This window comes from Culicoides brevitarsis, chromosome 3 (assembly GCF_036172545.1).
Source record: "Culicoides brevitarsis isolate CSIRO-B50_1 chromosome 3, AGI_CSIRO_Cbre_v1, whole genome shotgun sequence".
NCBI lineage: Eukaryota > Metazoa > Arthropoda > Insecta > Diptera > Ceratopogonidae > Culicoides > Culicoides brevitarsis.
Window position 1 is genome coordinate 5,520,749 of NC_087087.1, and position 18,868 is coordinate 5,539,616.

Here is an 18,868-nt window from a genome sequence, read left to right on the forward strand (position 1 = left end):
GATCAATCGCATATCAATTAGGAACAATGACTGCTTATGCTCTTGATATATCTAGTGCGATATGTAAATTTGCTCGAGAAACAAAGTGTCAAGTGTACAAAACGTCACTTAATTACTCGAAGGTGTCTTGTTAGAATTTATTGACAATGCTCGATAACAATCGCAACAAGTTATTTTTAACAATTGAAACTTACGCAAACATTTTTATTAATCCAGTTCAATATTTTTTTTTATCACTTGAATGATTAATTTTCGCGCGGCAAGCTAATTACACTTGTCCCATTCGATGCAAATTTGAAGTTTTGCTTCCAACGATGCCGCAAGTAACATTTTTATGACAAAAACAGCAAAGCGCGATCTAAATTAACTGCCATTTAAATTAAAACTAATGGCGATGCTGCTTGTAAGACTGCAACAATCCCCTTTGTTTTCGCCATGCGTTGTGTATTTAATGTTTACGAATTTCGATGACAACGCCGCAGTTTGTACAGATGGTCAGAGAGAAGTCAACGACGACGAGCGGAGAGGAGCTAAATTGAATTAAGTAAATTAAGAAAATTTAATTTGTCAAGTTGAGTTACTTTTAAATTGAGGCACGGAATGACATTCAGTCTCGAATGATCGCGGCGGTATGGCGATCGACTTTTGATGGGAGCATTGCATTGTGAATTGTAGAGAATTGATGTTTCGGAGTTGAAATTTCGAGTGAGGTAATTTTTTTTTATTTTTCAGGACTTAACTGATTCATTGAAACAACTTATCTGATCCAAAAATCATCAACATCATATTTAACATCAACTTTAACATTATCTTTAATCATGGAAACCTGAATTAGCAACCATAGGCTGAGAAGATCTTCCTTCTGAATTATCCTTGACTGATTTTCAAAATTGATTTTTTTTTCTCAAGAAATTTTAGTTTATTTTTTTTTAATTTAAAGGTTAACGAACGCCTGAAACGAAAAAAAATAATTTTAAAGTATTAGATCATCTAAAGTTAAATGAAAAATGGTTTCTCTTAAATTGATTTAATACTTTTGCTTCAGAATTTAAAAAAAAACTTTTTCTTAAGTAAAAGTTCAAATTCAATTATTTAGAAATTTTTAAAAATTATATTTTTTTTATTTTTCAATCATTTTTTAAAAAATATATTTTTTTTTCAAAAGTTATATTTTTTTATTATAAAGCTATATTTTTCATAAAAATACTAATCTTTAATTCAAAAGCTGATTAAATTTTTACTTTTCCTCATACTTTAAGCTTTTGATATAAATTTGATTAAATTAAAAAAAAATAAATTAGGTACAAAAAATTTAAATTTATAAAATAAAATTTATTAATTAATTAAAATTAATAAAATAAAAATAAATAATCAAAAAAATAAATAAATTAAACTAAAAAAACATAAATTACTTAAATTAACATCAAAAGCAAAGCCTAAAGAATAATTGAAAATTCAAAATTTAATTAATTTCTGGCTTATAAATTTAAATTTTTGTGAAAAATATAGAACTTTAAAAAAAATAATTGGAAAATTTAAAAAAAAATAATTTTAGAAATAAATAAATAGATGAAACTGGAAATAATTATTAATTAATTTATTTTTTATTTAATGGCCATTTTTTAGTAAACTTTACAATTTTTTATTAATTTATTTATTTTTATTTTTTTTTTATTTTTTTTATTTTTGAAAAAATGACTTAATTGAATTTAAAGAAATTTTTTAATTTAAAATATTAAAATTAATTTTTTCAATTTAATTTTAAAAAGTTTAAATAATTAAAAAATAAATAATTTAATAATTAAAAATAATAAAGAATTTTAAGAATTTTTTTTAATTTAAATTTAAAATTTTAAGTGATAATTAGAAAAATAGTTTATCTTTAATTTTGAATTTGACCCAAAAATTAATAACTTCGATTTTTTCTATCTATTTGAAATAAATTTTTTTTTTTAAAAAGCAATAATGACTGATTCTCAAGAATCATAATTTTTGCATTTTTTTTGCTTCTAAATTAAAAGATTTTTCGACCCTAAAAATTTCTTTGAAGTCAAACTTCATTTTAAAATTAATTCTAAAAATTTTTAAATAACTTCAATTTTAATCCAAATCAAATTTTTTCTCGATTTATAAATTAAGCTTTAATAAGGGAAAACTTACCCAATTCAAAAAAAAAATCAAGGAAGCTAACTCAAACTTTCAATTAAGATCTGATATCTCGCAAAATCTCTCTCTTCAAATCTGACAGACGTCAATTCTTCACAACTCACAATTCACGTAATTAAACTGACCTCGATACCGTTCTATCAATAATTCCGAATGCATCTTCATCGCTTTTCAAGACAAAGTTTCTGGCTTCCGTGCAGCAAGCTCATTTTCCATTCGAGATCCTCTCTTTGCGATAACGCAAAGTCTTATGAAACGGATGATTTCGTTATGTAAACAAATTGTTAGCCGCTCAACGTAATTGTTTAGAACAGCATTGCTGACATTCTCTTGTCATGCCTCTGACAGCTCCAATCAAACTTAATTTTCGTTGTACAACATTCTAAAATTGCATGGAGAGTGCGTTAAGGCGTTGAATTCATTTTCTACTAATTGAGACCTTACCTTTGCCAGTAGCCAGTTGCTTTTAAACTTTACCGACAAACATGTCAGTTTTGACACTTGAGTGCTTTTGTGGGTTCATCAAACGTCAAGTTTTCGTTTGAAGAAGACCTTTGAGTGTTAGAACAAACCCGCTATGCGTTTAGATTGAAAGCTAATCATAATAATTATTAAGCAATAACAAATTTTTCAAACTGAGCATTTTCTCAGCAAAAACACGCAAAGAGAGCCGAGCGCGGAAAACGAACATTAAAAATTAATTGTTATTCATAATTATGCGTTCAGTTCGCTGCAATAATTAAATTAAATCAAAATTATCACATTTTTAATGAAAAACTCACGTCAGACGAGTTATTTATGAGCATCATAGCATTCAATCCGTCATTGGCGCGAAATTTATCGCAGCTTGTCAGAGAACTTCAGAAGTTCGTTCAAAGGTGAGGAAAATCATGTTCACGCTAATGCTTCTATTTGTCGTTTCCTGAATCGAAAAACTATAAAATAAAAATAAAGCAAAAAATTGTATTAAATTAAGACACTTTCGCACGATGCGACATTGAAACAGTCGCGATTTTTGATCTGTTCCTTCATTTTTTTTTATTTTTCATGAATTTTTTAGCAGGTGAATTGTTTTATAATAAAAAAATCGTTTTTTAATCATTTTAGAGTATTTATAACAATAAACGGTGAATAAACGATCCTTTTAATGATAATTATTACAAATCTATCGCAAACAATTGGTTATGTTGCATCATTTCTGGGATGTTCGAAGTTATGAGAAATCATAGATTTTTTCTGCAAAATATTTTTTTCTTGTAAATGAAACCTGTTTTAACCAGAAAAGGTAAGTTAAGAACGTAAACAAGGACAAGATGATGGTAAAGAATGGAAAATAACCAAAAGAAGAAGGAAAGAATAAAGCAAAAAATTAATTCACGTGCTTTTATGAAAAATAGTAAGGCGTTGCTTTGAAATTTTTAAAATATTTAAAGCGTCGCCTTAAAATTTGAAATTTATTATTAGGGTTCAATTCAAAACAGTTATTATTTTTAATGGAATAAAACATAATAATTAAGAAAAAATAAAATGTATTCAATCAACTTTGGAATTAATAAAAAAAATTATTTGAATTTCAAAAACTTTTTCATACAAAAAAAAATTTAAAAAAAATCGAAAAAATCAAAAAAAAAATTATTGAAGTAATTTTGGAATTTTTTAAAATTTTTATTTGAGTTTTTAAAATTTTATCATGCAAAAATTTAAAATTAAAATATATAAAAAAAATATTTAAATTAAAAAAAGTAAGAAATTTTTTTAACATTTTTTTAATAAATTTAAAAATTAAAAAAAAATGATTTAATTTAATTTCAAATAATTTAAAAATTTCCAATTTAAAAATTTTTCGTAAAAATATTAGAAAAAAATATATTTAATTTTTTTTTTAATTATTATTATTTTATTTTTTACAAAATTATATTGTAAAAAAAAAATATTAGCTTCTAATTTCATAGATACTTAATTTTATTGAGACTTAAATTTAACATAATTTTTTTTTAATATATTTTATCATTAATGAAAATTTTTTTAAACATTTTATGATATGAAATTTTTTATTAAGAAAATTTTGGATAATATTAAATTTAACATTTAAAATAAAATAAAATATACCTAAATTAAATTTTTATGACAAAAAAAAAATAAAAAAAAATAATGAATAACAAACTACGAAATAGATTAAATCTTTTAGGTAATTAAGTTTAGTAAAAATAGTAAAAAAAAATTATTAAATCAAATTTATTTTTTATTATTTTAATTTTATTAAATTTCAGGAAAAAACAAGAAAAATAAAAATATCAAAAAACTTTTAATTTTTTGAAAAATGAAAAAATCTTTCAATAAATAATTTAAAAAAAAATAAAAATTTGGTATCAAATTTGCATTTTATTACAAAAAATAAATCAAAAATTCATCAAATTTATTTTTTTTACAAAATCCGTGAGAATCTTTAGGAACTCTTATTTACTTAAGTCTCTCATTCTGAAGATAATGTTCCTTCTGCAAAACGAGCATCTCCTGTTGCCCAGCTTCCTTCAAACATTCGACAACAGGCCTTCCCGTATCAACAGCCATTGTCAATCCTTTTTTCACGGCATCCGTTGTCATCGTTTGCAAATCCTCCGCTTCTCCAACCGCAGCACAAACTCTTATGAACGCTGTTGTCAATCCATTTCCGTAATTTCCGAATTCGCCGCTTTGATAATCCCACGGCAAAAGATAATGATATTGAGGCCAATAGCTGCGAGTGACAATAAAGACCATATTCGAGTCAGATTGCTTCTTGTTCTTGTCGAGACCCCAAACGAAATGCGCGGAGTTGACGAGCCAAGCGATGTTTATGACGATTATGTAACGCAAGGAGAAGGCGACGAAAAGGGCAGCTTGAACGGAATCATCCCAATATTCGAGAGGAGCGTTGATCGGGAGAAGAACGAAAAGGACGAGGTATAAAATCCAGTAAAATCTGAAAATAAATAATAAAAAAAAATAAATAAATTTTTAAATCTTAAAAATAATTTTAAATTAAAAAAAAAAATAAAATAAAATTAAATTAAAAAATAATTAAAAAAATAATTTTTTTTTTATAATTAGTTTTAATTAAATTTTAAAAAAATATATTCTACAAAAAAATAAAAATATTAAAAAATTAAAAAAAAATAATTAAATTTCAACTTTTGATTAATTTCGTATAAATTAATTTAGAAAATTATTTTTTTAATTAAAAATTTATTTTTGAATTATTTTTTATTGATTCATTAATTAATTTAATTAATTAATATTTTTTTTAAATTATTTTTTTTTAATTTATAAAAAAATATTTTAAATTAAAATTAAATAATAAATTTTTTCATGTAAAAAATATAAAAATTAATTAAACAAAAAAATTATTTTTTTTTAAATTAATTATTTAATTTTAAATATTTTTTAATAATTCAATAATTAATTTAATTATTTTTTTTAATTTATGAAAATTATTTTAGATAAAAATTAAATAATTAATTAAAATAATTTTATTTAAATTAATTATTTAATTTTAATTTAAAATAATTTTTAAAAATTAAAAAAAAATAATTTAATTAATTTCCATCAATAAAAAATATTTTAAAAAAATAATTTTGAATTTAAAAAAAAAATATTAAGAAAAATAAAACAAAAAAATTACTTCTTTTGGAACATCACAATACTATCAGATTCAATATCGTTCATGTCAACTTTTTGCAGCAAAGCTTCCTGTTTCGGACTCAAACTTCTAATTTGGGCAAAGACATGTGCATGCAAAAAATCTTTGTCACTGTACAGCGGATCTTCGGGCGTTTTGAATTTCTCATGATGCAATCGGTGCATACGAACCCAATCATAAATTGAACCCTAACGAAAAAAATACAAAATTCATTATTATGCAAAGAAAAAGGTCATTTTAGGTCATTTTTCGCATAAATTATCGCCACGACGCAAGACTTTAACCTCCTTACCTGTCCCGCTAACGTTTGAAAGATCATAAGAACGAATCTGAGACCCGTTGACGCCGTGTACGTGCGATGGGCCCATAACCTGTGAGCTCCTGCTGTGACTCCCAAAATGCCGCAAACCGTTAAAATGCTCGCTAAAAAAAATTTTTTATAAAATTTTAATTTTTTATGAAAAAAATGTTCAAAAACTCACTAAAAACGAAAGTAATTAACTTAGTTTGCGTGAAAAGCACGATGATCCCATAAAGTCCCAAGATGTTCAAATGAATGAAAAACAACACGGAAGGCCAACTCGCTTCTCGTTTCATGCTCAGCTCTGTTGGTTGCTTTTTGTTCGTACTTTGTTCCTCATTTTGTTTCGTTGCGTCGTCACCTTTGTCCATTTTTTGTTGTTTCCGTTCTTTGGCTAAATTAATTAAAATAAAAAACAATTAAAGTTCAAGCAAATAAAATTTACATAAAAAATTTTTATTTTTTTGTTCAGAAAGTTGTCGAAGAAATTTCATTCGTTCGTTCGAGGTTAATCGAAAACTTTTTGAACTCGCAATTTTTCGTGTAAAGAAAAATTATGTAATAAAAAAATCTCTCTTTTTAACGATTTTTACGTGTCACATAAGTTGAAATGGTAAATAAAAATTATTTTTATTTATTTTTTGTGACCGTGAAAAAAGATGCAGTTATTATCTGCGAGTGCGGCGTGCAAAGAAACGTCAAAGTTGTAGCAAAAAACAGGTTATTTTTGCATTTATTATTCCATTTAATTGTGTAATGCGAAAAAAAATATATTTAGAATATTTATTGCTCATCATCTGAGGGAAATACCTTCGTTGAAGATGGTTTGTATTGAATATTTAATGATTTTTTTTAAAAGAGAATTTTTTTAATTGAAAATTTATCAGAATAATTTTTTATATTTTTTTAAATTTTATTTTTAATTTAATTATTTTTTTAATTAAAATAATTTTTTGCACTTCAACTAAAAAAAATTAAATAATAAATTTAAATTATTAAAAAAAAATATTTATTTTATTTTTAATTAATTTTTAATTTTTTTTTTATATTTTAATTTGATAAAAATTTTAAATGATATCAATAAATTAATTTTATTTAAAAAAAAATAAGAATAAAATAAAATTATAATTAAATTGATTAAATTTTATAAAAAAAAATAATTTTAAAAATTAATTTACATTTTTTTATTTTTTCAATGCTTTTAAAATAAATTCTTTTTATAATTGAAATTAATTCAAAATAATTTTCAATAAAATTTAATAATTTATTTTTATTAAAAAAATAATTTAATTTTTTTTTTCTACTTTAATAAAATAATTTTTTTAATTTTCAAAATAAATTGTTAAATTAAATATTTTAATTAATTTTATTTTAATTTTTTTAGCTTGAAAAGTGAATTAATTTTTAATTTTTTGAAAATTTTTATTTTTTTCTATTAAAAAATAATTTTGCTTTTTAATTTTATACTATGAAAAAATTAATGGATTTTCTCAACCAGGAAATTTTATTAAAAAATAATTATAATAATTAATTGAAAGCGAGTCTTAGTTATGAAACCTCTCTTCAAGGTTCATTCCCTTTAATTCTATATAAAATTTAATTGTCATGTTTTAGAAAACTTTATAAAGTGACAATGCGACAATTACGTTTTTACGTGTTGTAATTAAGTTGTTTATCAGTTTTTATTGATCTTGATATTTCTTGTAATTTTTTTTTTTTTTTTTGTTAATAAAAAATTATGTTAACATAATAATTATTAAAATTCATTGTCTCAAAAAATATTAATAATAATAAAAAAAATGTTTTTCATGCCATTAACTTCACACAACAATGCAATATTTTAAATTGGTTGCATTTTTAGTCAACACTGAAATTAATTGAGCTTGAACTTAATTTTATTTTAATCGATTTTTTTTAAATTTTATATTTTTTTTTTGTAAAAAATTTTTTATTAATTTTTGAAATTTTAATTAAATTCTTACTTTTTTTTCTTATAAAATAAAAATAATTTTTTTATTACTTTTTTTTTAATTCTTAACACGTCTTCACTCCGCAACTTACTTCGACACAATGAACGAGTCTCCGGCGCAAAAATAATAAAATAACTGAAACAAAGTGTCGTGTTAAGTCGTAAGTTTCTACAGTTGCATTCAATTGAATAAAAGGTATTAACGTATTAAATGTTGTTAATCACAATGACTCTGTAGAAAAATGTTACGTTGTTGTTGTTTTTTTATCAATGGATATCAATGTGAAGCAAGTACCTTCTGATATTGTGATACTACAGTGACACTGACACAGAGGTAAAGGATGAATAAAAAGTTGTAAAAATTAATTACGATTTACGGTTGTTCAGGTATAAAATTTATTTTATTGTATGCGAAATTATTTATTTTTTTTAATGAGAAATAATTTTGAATTAGCAAAGATGCGATTTTCAAATTTTTTAAAGAATTTAAAAAATTATTAATTTTTTTTAATTTTTAAATTAAATTTTTAAATATTTTTGAATAAATTTTTAAATCAATTTATTTTTTAATAAATTTAAATAAATATTTTTATTTAAATATTTAATATTTTTGTTTAAAAAAATATAAATAAATAAATAAAAAAAATTGAATTAAATTAAAATTTATTTTTTTTTTAATTTTAAGAAAATTTTTAAGCTGATATTTTCATAAAATTTTTAACATTTTTCTAAAAAATTTTTAACAAATTTTTCATTCATTTTTTTAGCAAATTAATTAATTTTGGTTGATTTTTAAAAATTTTTTTAGCCTAAAAAAAATTGAGCTGTCAAAATTTTTGATTAAATGTCAAAAAGTTCAATAATTTGTTATTTTGAAAAGTTTTCAATTTTTTTTAATTAATTTTTCCAAATATGAAGCTCTAAATTTTTTTTTAATAGCCATATACTTGAAAAAAAAATTGAATTAGCTTAAAAGCGATTTTCAAATTTCAAACTGTCACTTTTTGAATTGACATTTCATAAAATTTTTAATATTTTTTTTTTAAATTTATATTTTTCTTCAATTTTAAAAAAAAAAATTACAACTTTGAACTGAATTTCGATTATTTTTAAAAATTTTAAAAAATTCTGAAAAATTTTTAATTATTTTTATTTCACTGAATTTTCAGTAAATTTTCTTCTCATAGTTTTTCACGTAACCCAACTAACCACAGACACCCGTAAATCAAAATAAAAATTAAACAAACTCAACTTTGTGCATGAGTTCTATTCTCACACAAAAAATAATAGTAAAAACTCTCGTGAGTAATTTTCCGAATTGTTGAATATCGATACATTTACTCGACTAAATACTCTTCAACATGTAGACATGAGTAAGCAAAGAAGGCCGGCGTTTGATAAATATTTAACGAGATTCAAGTCTTTTTTTGATATATTTCATGTTTTGTTTACAAATGAACACATTTTCATGCGTATTCGGGTTTTCTTGAATTTTCTGTCCTTTGACCTCTTTGACCCACATTTTTGTACTCCTCATTCCACGAAAAAAAAAATTAAATTAATTAGTTTTATTTTATATCAGATTCTGACATGACATTCGAGAGACACGTAAATATATTGATCAGCCAACAAAAAAAAAAGTTTCTCTACGAATTGTTTGAGACGAATTTCTTTTATTTTTCCCATATGATCGCGTACGAATGTGTGACTGTACGAAATATTATTAGCTCTGTAATTTTAATTTTAGTTTAATGAGAAAACTCAGAACTATTCGTGTCGTTGAGTCGGTTAGGCGCATTGTCGCGCGCTCGTGTGTGAGAAATTAAAAGAACAATTTTAATTTAAATAAATTTTTTTGTGTGCCATCGTCTCAATTATTTTCATTTTTTACCTTAAACAGTAAAAATCGCGCAATTCGTGAGGAATTAAAGGAAAAAAGTTAGTAATTTTTTTTTATTAATTAATTTTGAATACAGAAAAAAGTGATTTTTACACGAAAAAAGGCAAAAAAAGGAATAAAAATCTTGTAAGGAAAAGTGCGTGATTCCCAAAATTCGCCAAAAGATCGTTCAAAAAAGTAGATCCCATGTTTAGACAACTTTTCCAGACGTTTGTGCACAAACACAAATCATTCAAGCCACAAACATTTCTCCATGCGAATGCCAATAAATCATTTTTTCGCGTTCATTTACGTGAAAAAAAAAAAAATAAAATAAAACTTTTCTGTTTTCGTTTGGATTAATTATGTGCACTTTTGCGACGTTTACTATCAAAAAAAGTCTGTTGAATGTACAAAAATATAAAAGAAAAAAATTCAGTTGTCGTCGCGACTCGCGTGTGAATTTCGGGATAAGTGCCAATTTTTGATTCTTAAGGAAATATGAGCGAGTTTTGATGTTTTTTGGCATTTTGTTTACAAAAAAAAAAAAAAAAAATAAAAAAAAATAAAAAAAATTATTTTTTTAAAAAATAATTAATTTAAAAAAAAATTAAATAAAATTTTAGAAAAAAAAATTTTGAATAAAAAAAATATAATAAAATATTTTAATTTAAAAAAATAAATTAAATAAGAATTATTTTCTTATATATTTAATTAATTTTAATTAAATTAATTTATTTTATAATTAATTTTTAAATAAATTTATTTTTTTTTCAATTTCAACTCTGAACTTAAAAAATATTTGAAAATAAATTACTGAATAATTATTATTTAAATTATTTTTTAAAAATTAAATAAAAAAAAGTAATTTTCAAATATTTTTTTAAAATTTTTTCATCTATTTTAAATTAAAAAAAAAAATAATTTTATTTATAAAATTTTTTTAAATAAATAAAAAAAATATTTATTAATTTGTTGAATTAAATTTTTTAAAAAATATTAAATTTTATTATTATTTTTTTATTTAAAAATAAATAATTTAACATTAAATTTTATTTATTTTAATTTTTATTTTTAAAAAATTATAAAATTAAATTAAAAATTATTTTTTTAAATTAAATTAAATTATTTAATTTTTTTTAATTGAAAAAAAAATAGCAAAAAATGCGCCTAAATAAAAATATCTTCTCAAATACTTTTTAATTATTTGTTTCGTTATTTTAAACAAAAAAAAAATGTATCAAAATTTTCTTTGAAACAAAATATGAAATATTTCCCAAAAAATTTTTTTTTTGTGAATCACATTTCGAATGAAAAAAAAATCATTCATCTGTATATTTAAAAAATCGTTCTTTCGCCACTTTTTTCGTCATTTCTATCAATTGCTCTTTATTTCTCATTCAACGAACAAATTTTATTTAATTTCAAGATAAATAAATTTTTTTGTTTATTTTTTTTCTCCGCTTTTATTTTTATATAAATATTTACATACCCGACTCAGTGTCGTTTTCCAAGAATTTTCACGCACTCATTTCGAACAAGATGGCGTTCTTCATTGAACAGCCTCAACCGGAGCCGACAGACTTTGAACTCGATCCCGAGGTGATCCCGTTATTTTTTGTCGCTTACTTTGATTAGCTGCACAAAAAAAATTTTTTTTGACACGCACCGAGCACTTTTTTAGATTTTTCACACATTTTCTTAGATTTAGAAGAAAAAAAATTAAATAAAAATGGATTGGGGGGTCATTGATTTAACGAGCACCGCAATTCGCGATGATCCAGGCAGCTTTCGACGACGAGCGGCGATGGTAAGAAATGTCTTTGGAATAATTTTTTCGTTGAATTCTTGATGAAATTTCATGATTTTTATTGAAATTTTGTTGAATTTTCCAGAGTTGCATTTTTATTAACGCTTTTTTGGGATTTTCTGAAAATTAAAAAAAAATGCTTTACTAAAAAAATTTCACTTTTGAATGAAAAAAATAATTTGTAGATACACTTTTTTGATTTTTGATTTGCATTTTCACAGGTTGATAGTGAGGGTCGTCCAAGAACGCCTTGTTTTAACACTGTAAGAAAGTTGCGTTGATTGATTTTTTTGAAATTTCTTTTAAAAAACCCTCTAGATGTGCCCTCTTTGGTCCTCTTTCTTTAAAATAAAAATTTTAAAAATTAATTTTGAGTTATTTTTACCGCCAGCGATCCTTTTCTGATAAAAATTTCTCTTGAGCGTCGTAAATAATAGCAGTTAAGTTACGAAAAATCTATCAATTTTCTATTTTTTTGCCTTTTTCTAAAATTTTAATTAAAAAAAATTAAATTAAATTAATTTTAAATAAATTTTAAATTAAATTTATGTTAAATAAAATTTTTAAAATTAATTAATTTTAATTAGTTTTAATTAAATAAAAAAAATAATTAAATTTAAAATTTAATTTAAAATTTGAATTAATTTTTTAAATTAAAATAAAAATTAATTAATTAAAAAATTAAATTAGATTTATTAAAATTTAATTTAATTTTTAATTTTTTTTATTGAAATTTTCATTAAAATAATTTAATTTTTTGAAATTTAATTTTTTCTAAAAATTTATTTAAAAATAAAATTTTTTTTAAAATTTTTTTGGGTGATTTTTTTCAATTAAAAATTTTTTTTTGCTATTTTCTTAAGTTTTTGCTTCCAAAAACTAACAAAAAATAATTAAAAAGCCGATTTATGAATCGTCACATTGAATTTTTGTTAACTGCTAATGCAACTACCTCCCAGCACACTCAAACACAGCATCATCGAACGCGACGAGGCAAGAAACAGGTAAATTTCTTTTTTTCTGTCAAAAAAATTTTTTATGTTAATTGTCGTCTCGTGGTCACGTGCACGCATTTTCCGCATATAAATATTTATAAAAATTTTAAAATGTGTCAAAATAATAAATTTATTTGAACTTGAAAAAAATTTTAAATTTCTCACGAGAGAATTCTCGTAAAAAAAAATTTTTTTCGTGCTCAAGTTGTTTGTAAATAACTCACGAGAAAAATGAGACAAATTGCTCAAAACAAACAAAAAATTTACTCACTCGCTTCTAAAAATATCTCCTATCTGCCACTTTTTTTTTGAAAGCATTTTGGAAGATCCGCTTGTGAATGATTTTCATTCAAGTAGAGTCGCTCGTGACAAAATTTTCGGAATTTTCTGCATTTATTTTGCTTTTATTGTGATTTTTACTCCAAAATTTCGGGTGAAAAATGGATTTGGGCACTGACATTTGGAACCAAGTTGCTGTCGAGGCGTCTCAATTGTACTTTGAGGACGAGTTTGGCAACAAAAAGAGCCGTTTTGCCGATACTGTAATGAAAATTTTTCATTTTTTGCCATAAATAACGCTTTTGTGATTTTTCTTTTGTGCTTAAAATTTTTTTTAATTTTTCTCCTTTTCGCACGTTTCTTGTAAAATTATTTTAGTTTAAATTTTTTAATTAATTTTTCTTTTAAATTTTTTAGACAATCGAGAAATTGCCGGATAAGGTACTGCTGAACATCTTTTCGTACCTTTCGCATTTGGAAATATGTCGGATGGCGAGAGTTTGCAAGCGTTGGAGGCAAATTGCTTACGATACGCGTTTGTGGAAAAATGTGTCGTTGAGACCAGAAGTCTCGGGATTGCATGTTGGATCGCTGGAGTCACTGTTGGCGTTGATTTCGGTGCGTTTTGGGCCGACCTTGAGATATATTGAGCTTCCGATTGAGCTGATCACGCATACGGTGTTGCATGAGTTGGCTGCGAAATGTCCCAATTTGACGCATATGCTGTTGGATTTTTCGACAGGTGAGATTTTTTTTGTTGAATTAATTGAATTTCGACCTAAAAATATTGAAAAAGTAAATTAAAAATTAATTAATTAAAAATTAAAAAATTAATTTAAAATTCAATAATAATTAAATTTTAAATAAAAATAAATTACTCAATAAACAAATTAATTAAATTAAAAATAATAATAACTAAAATTTAACCCAACTTTTAATTAAAAATTAAATTAATTAATTAAATAATCACAAATTAAAAAAATAATTTTCTCAAAATTCAAATTTCTCAAAAAAAAAATTAATAATTTAGTTCTTCGGCAAAAATCAAAAATATTGAAAAAAAAAATTTAAAATATTTTTTTAAAAATATAATCAAAAATTGATAATTAAAAATAATTTTAATAAACAATTTTTAAAATTAAAATTAAAAATATTTTAAAAAAATAAAAATATTAATTTTTTATTATTTTAAAATTACTATTTATTTATTATTTTTTAAAAATTAAATTGTCTTTATTTTTAAATTAAACAAAAAAAAATTGTATAAATTTTGAGAAAATTGTTTTATAATAAATAATTAAATTTTAAAATAATATTAATTAATAATTCGAAAAGAATAAAAAATTTAATACAAATTTCGAATAATAATTAAAAAAAAATAATATTATTTAAAAAATATATTTGAAATAATTTAAATTAATTATTAATTATTATTTTTTTAATTAAATTGAATTTTATTTTAATTTAAAAAAAAAAACAAAATTTTAAAATTTTAAAAAAATAATTTAAAAAATTAATTAAAAAATTAATTAAAAATTTTTTTAAAAAATAAAATATTTTAATTATTTATTTTTTTAATTTTTTTTTAAAAATAATTTTTTTTAATTTTTAAAAATAATTTTCTTTTAAATTAAAAAAAAATATTTTTAAGCAATAATAATAATTTTAATTAATTTAATTTAAAAATAAAAAAAAATATTAAATATATTTTTTTAATTTTAAAATTAAATTATAATTTTTTGCTTGATTTTAAATAACTCTAAAAAAATTAATTTAACTCACCTCTAAAATTTTTCTTCTAATTATTTTTCAGCTATGCAACTCCACGATTTTAGCGAAATGCAATCGTTTCCCGCCAAACTCAAGTACATGTGCATCTGCTTGTCCGAAGTCATCTTCATGGAGGGTTTCATGCGAAAAATTTACAACTTTATCAACGGCTTGGAAATCCTTCATCTCATCGGCACATACGAAAAAGTCGAAGAAGAAGAGGAAGAAATTTACGAAGTCATCAATGTTCACAAACTCAAGTCAGCGACGCCAAATTTGCGTGTCATCAACTTGTATGGCATCAATTTCATCGACGATTCGCACATTGATGCTTTCAGCTCGAATTGCATCCAAGTAAGATTTTTTTTCATGAATTCTGAATTAAATAACAAAACAACGATTTTTCGCAGCTTGAATGTCTTGCCGTTAATTTCTGCAACAAAGTCACTGGTTCGACGTTGAAAACTCTTATTCAGCGTTCGAAACGTCTTCGATGCCTATTGATGAACGGCACGAGTCTCCAATCGGAATATTTCAAAGAAGTCGAATGGGACAAATGTGCGTTGCAAGAACTTGACATCTCGGCGACGGATTTGTCTTCGGAGGCTTTAATCGATCTCGTTACTCGCATCACAACTTTGCGTTATTTGAGCGCCGGGCAAATTAACGGCATGAACGACTCCGTGTTGAAAGCTTGGATGGAATCAGGTAACGCGAGATCGCTTTCTTGCTTGGATCTTGACTCGAGCGATAATATTTCCGATGAATATTTGAGCAAATTCATCTTGAAATACGGACATCAGTTGGCGTCGTGCATCCTTTCGGGCATGCCTCACATCACGGATCAACTTTGGATGAGTATTTTGCCGGTTTTGAAAAATGCCAAAATTTTGGTCATGGGCACGTCGGAAAGATTGGGCGTTAATATTCACGTGGATCAGTTGATGGATGCGATTGCCACGAATTGCATGCAGTTGGAACGTTTGGAGTTGCGATGGGATCCGGAAAATTTGAGATTTTCCGATAAGAGTCAAAAAGCCATCGATTTGCTGCGTGTCAAGTGTCTCAAGTTGCGATGCATGGTTATTTGGTGAGTAATTTTTTTCATTTTTTATCCTGAAAATATAAAAAAAATATTTAAAAAAGAATTTTTTTTTAAATTTATTTTGATTTTAATTTTATTAAATTAAATTTTAATTAAATTTTTAATTTAATTTAATTAATTTTTTTATTTATTTTTTTTTTTTTAATTTTATTTAAAAATTTTATTTAAATCAAATTAAATATAAATAAAACTTCAAAAATTAAAATTTAATTTAAAAAATTGTTAAAAAATTTATTTTTTAAAAAAATTCTTGAATTTAAAAAAAAAATTAATTAACATAAAAAATACTTTCAAAAATTTTTAAATTAAAAAATTATTTTTTTTTAAATTGAAATTCAAAGGTCATATGTTTATTTTTTTAATATTTTTTTTTTTATTAAATTTCAATATTTTTTTAATTTAAAATTTTCTTTTATTAAAAATTAAATATAAATAAAACTTCAAAATTAAAAACTGTTAAGAAAATTTTTTTTAATTTTATAAAAAAAATTGATTAACAGAAAAATAAAATCAAAAAATTTTTAAGTTGTATATTTTATTAATTTTTTTTTTCGATTAAATTCAAATAATTCTACAACTTGAATTATTTTAAAAATTTAATTTATAACAACAAAAAATTAAAATATTTTTTTTATATAGTTTTTTAAAATAAAAATGTGAAGTTTTATATTTTAAATGAAATACTTTATAATTAAATTAAATTAAATTTAAATTTAAATAAAATTCCAATTAATAATAATAAAAAAATAATTAATAATTAGAATTTAATTAAATTAAAATTTTTATTAGTTTTTTAAAAATGTCATTAAACTTCTATTTTTATTTAATTTATTTTTTTTTAAAATAAATTAAATTTTAAATTTTATTTTTTTTATATAATTAAGTTTTAATTTTAAAAAATTAATTTTTAATTTTATTTTTTTAAAAAACTTACCTGAATTTTTTTTTTCTTTTTTTAAATTTTAAAATTTAATTTAATGTATTTTTTTTTATTTTTTAATTTTCAGCGACGGTCGATACTATGAAACAGTAAAGGCAAACTTCGAAAGAGCTGATCGAGGAACAGTTGTTCGAACAACTACTTGTTGCCGTGTATCGCCATATCACTTGTTGAGCAACTATAATGACTTAATTTTCAACTAAAAAAAAATATTTATTTATCGTTGAAGCTTAAAAAAATATTTAATTTTTTGTTCTGTTAGAATTATAAGAAAAGATTTTCGTTCGTTAATAAAAAAAGACAAATATTTAAAAAAAAATTTTTTAATCATTTTAGCTTGAAATTTAAAAAATTAAATAAAAATAAACAGAAATCGTCTTTTAAAAAAATTTAAATTAAAATTCTCACCAACAGATGGCGCTCCGTAAATTTTTCTCTTTACCTCGATATCGATTTAACAACCACCTGTTAACTTTTTTCAGTTCAAAAGTGTGTTAAAAACTTTGTGTGACGGAATTTCTTCAATTTTTCCCTCAAATAAATGTCTTTTAAACTCGAAATTGCTGAAAAAGGCACAACTTTCATCACACTTCAATGGAATTATCCGTTCCCACATTCAGATGTCTTCAAAGTCGAACAACGTTACGGAACGAATGATTGGCAGCGCAAATATTGGGGAACAAAATCTTTCGCAAAAATCACAGAACTCGAGCAAAATTTGTGTTTCACGTTTCGCGTTGTCGTCCTTCAACGTGCCAAAGATTGTTACGAACCAATTGACTTTTCGGAAGAGATTCAGGTAACAACGCTCTCTGACATGTCTCTCACGAACTTTCATCGCGCCGTGCAAAAACATCAATCCTACATCCTCAAAAATGGGATTCAAACGAAACCACAATACATCAACGCCATCGGAAAAGGAGGCGCGAGCGCTGTAGCTGTTGGCGTCATCAACAATAATGACGACGCAGTGAGACTTTTGCTGGAAAATGGCGCGCAAGTCAATCAACAAGTTCAGGGGATCGAAAGATCGCCATTGATGCTCGCTGTTTCGCGGGATAACCTGAAGATGGCGCGCGCTTTGATGGAAAAACGACCAAATGTGAATTTGCAGGATAAAAGCGGGATGTCGGCGGCTCATTTTGCGGTAGATAACAATTCGCAGGATTTGTTGAAGTTTTGTTTGGATTTGGGAGCGAATGTTGAACTGAGAGACGTTTGTGGATGGACCGTTTTATTGAGAGCAGTTGTGATGCAATGTGATGCTGAAATTATTTTGATGTTGTTGGAAAGAGGAGCAGATCCAACAGTTGTCGATAAAAATGGGCTAACTTGTTTGGATCACGCGAAATTGCTGAAAAGGGAGGATTTGGTTGAGATTTTGATGAATCATCAAGTTATTATTAAAGTGCAGTAAAAAAAATTTACACAAAAAAAAATTATTTAAAATTAAAAAAAAAATTAAAAAAAAGTTTTTTACTTTAACAAAAACTCAAATTGAAAGTAAAAAAGATTAACTTAGTTGAAAAATAATTTTTTAATAGTTCAAAATAGAAAATTATTTACAAAAATTTATATTGTCTTACCTTTTCTTATTTTATTTCTTAAAAAAAAAAAATTATTTCAAAATTTTTCTCAAAAGAAATTACTAAAAATTTAATTTTTTTAAAAGAAACTTTTAATTTTTACAATCAAAAATTTAAATAAAAATGAAATTTTAAAAATTATAAAAATTTAAAAAAATTGAAAATTATAAAAAAATTAAAAAATTTATTTAACAAATAACAAAATATCAAATAAGAAAAAAAATTCTGAATTATTTTGAAAAAAATCTAATGAAATTTTTAAATTTAATTTTTTAAATAAAAATATAAAAATTTTATAAATTAATTTTTTTCCGAAAAATAAATTCTCTAAAATTAAAAAAAATTAAAATAAAATTTAATATTATTTTTAAATATTTTAAAAATTTAGA

The 18,868-nt window shown here is 23.0% G+C and overlaps 3 protein-coding genes across 11 annotated transcripts; 2 read left to right on the top strand and 1 right to left on the bottom strand.

The window, feature by feature from the left end:
* Positions 1-4,519: 4,519 nt before the first annotated feature.
* Positions 4,520-8,209, bottom strand: LOC134836007 (acyl-CoA Delta-9 desaturase). 2 transcript variants are annotated; one of them, XM_063851110.1, is made up of 5 exons: positions 8,129-8,209; positions 6,328-6,540; positions 6,138-6,268; positions 5,828-6,033; positions 4,520-5,128 (listed from the first exon to the last, which is right to left on the bottom strand). In XM_063851110.1, the coding sequence occupies exons 2-5, from the start codon at positions 6,515-6,517 to the stop codon at positions 4,627-4,629; spliced, it is 1,029 nt and encodes a 342-aa protein (XP_063707180.1). In that variant the 5' UTR covers positions 6,518-6,540; positions 8,129-8,209; the 3' UTR covers positions 4,520-4,626. The 2 variants fall into 2 exon arrangements, with proteins under 2 accessions (XP_063707180.1, XP_063707181.1); XM_063851111.1 differs by having other exon boundaries at positions 8,167-8,183.
* Positions 8,210-9,899: 1,690 nt separating this feature from the next.
* On the top strand, positions 9,900-17,190 carry LOC134833555 (F-box/LRR-repeat protein fbxl-1). 8 transcript variants are annotated; one of them, XM_063847909.1, is made up of 8 exons: positions 9,900-10,053; positions 11,496-11,804; positions 12,026-12,067; positions 12,764-12,808; positions 13,496-13,820; positions 14,892-15,202; positions 15,259-15,938; positions 16,961-17,190. In XM_063847909.1, exons 2-8 carry the CDS (start codon positions 11,727-11,729, stop codon positions 17,094-17,096), a joined length of 1,617 nt encoding a protein of 538 aa, XP_063703979.1. In that variant the 5' UTR covers positions 9,900-10,053; positions 11,496-11,726; the 3' UTR covers positions 17,097-17,190. The 8 variants fall into 8 exon arrangements, with proteins under 8 accessions (XP_063703979.1, XP_063703980.1, XP_063703983.1 ...); XM_063847910.1 differs by having other exon boundaries at positions 11,700-11,804; XM_063847908.1 differs by lacking the exon at positions 9,900-10,053 and adding an exon at positions 10,088-10,151.
* Positions 17,191-17,434: 244 nt separating this feature from the next.
* On the top strand, positions 17,435-18,310 carry LOC134833257 (fibronectin type 3 and ankyrin repeat domains protein 1). The gene has a single exon (XM_063847519.1). It carries the CDS (start codon positions 17,435-17,437, stop codon positions 18,308-18,310), a length of 876 nt encoding a protein of 291 aa, XP_063703589.1.
* Positions 18,311-18,868: the final 558 nt, after the last annotated feature.

Excerpts from the sequence above, each read along its gene's own strand:
- LOC134833555 (XM_063847909.1), top strand. The coding sequence starts at position 11,727 with ATGGATTGGGGGGTCATTGATTTAACGAGCACCGCAATTCGCGATGAT. Across the intron at positions 13,821-14,891 it reads GCTGTTGGATTTTTCGACAG|CTATGCAACTCCACGATTTT; the intron begins GTGAGATTTTTT and ends ATTATTTTTCAG. Across the intron at positions 15,203-15,258 it reads TCAGCTCGAATTGCATCCAA|CTTGAATGTCTTGCCGTTAA; the intron begins GTAAGATTTTTT and ends GATTTTTCGCAG.
- LOC134836007 (XM_063851110.1), bottom strand. The coding sequence starts at position 6,517 with ATGGACAAAGGTGACGACGCAACGAAACAAAATGAGGAACAAAGTACG. Across the intron at positions 6,269-6,327 it reads GTTAATTACTTTCGTTTTTA|CGAGCATTTTAACGGTTTGC; the intron begins GTGAGTTTTTGA and ends AATTTTTTTTAG. Across the intron at positions 5,129-5,827 it reads ATTGTGATGTTCCAAAAGAA|ATTTTACTGGATTTTATACC; the intron begins GTAATTTTTTTG and ends ATTTATTTTCAG.
- LOC134833257 (XM_063847519.1), top strand. The coding sequence starts at position 17,435 with ATGTCTTTTAAACTCGAAATTGCTGAAAAAGGCACAACTTTCATCACA.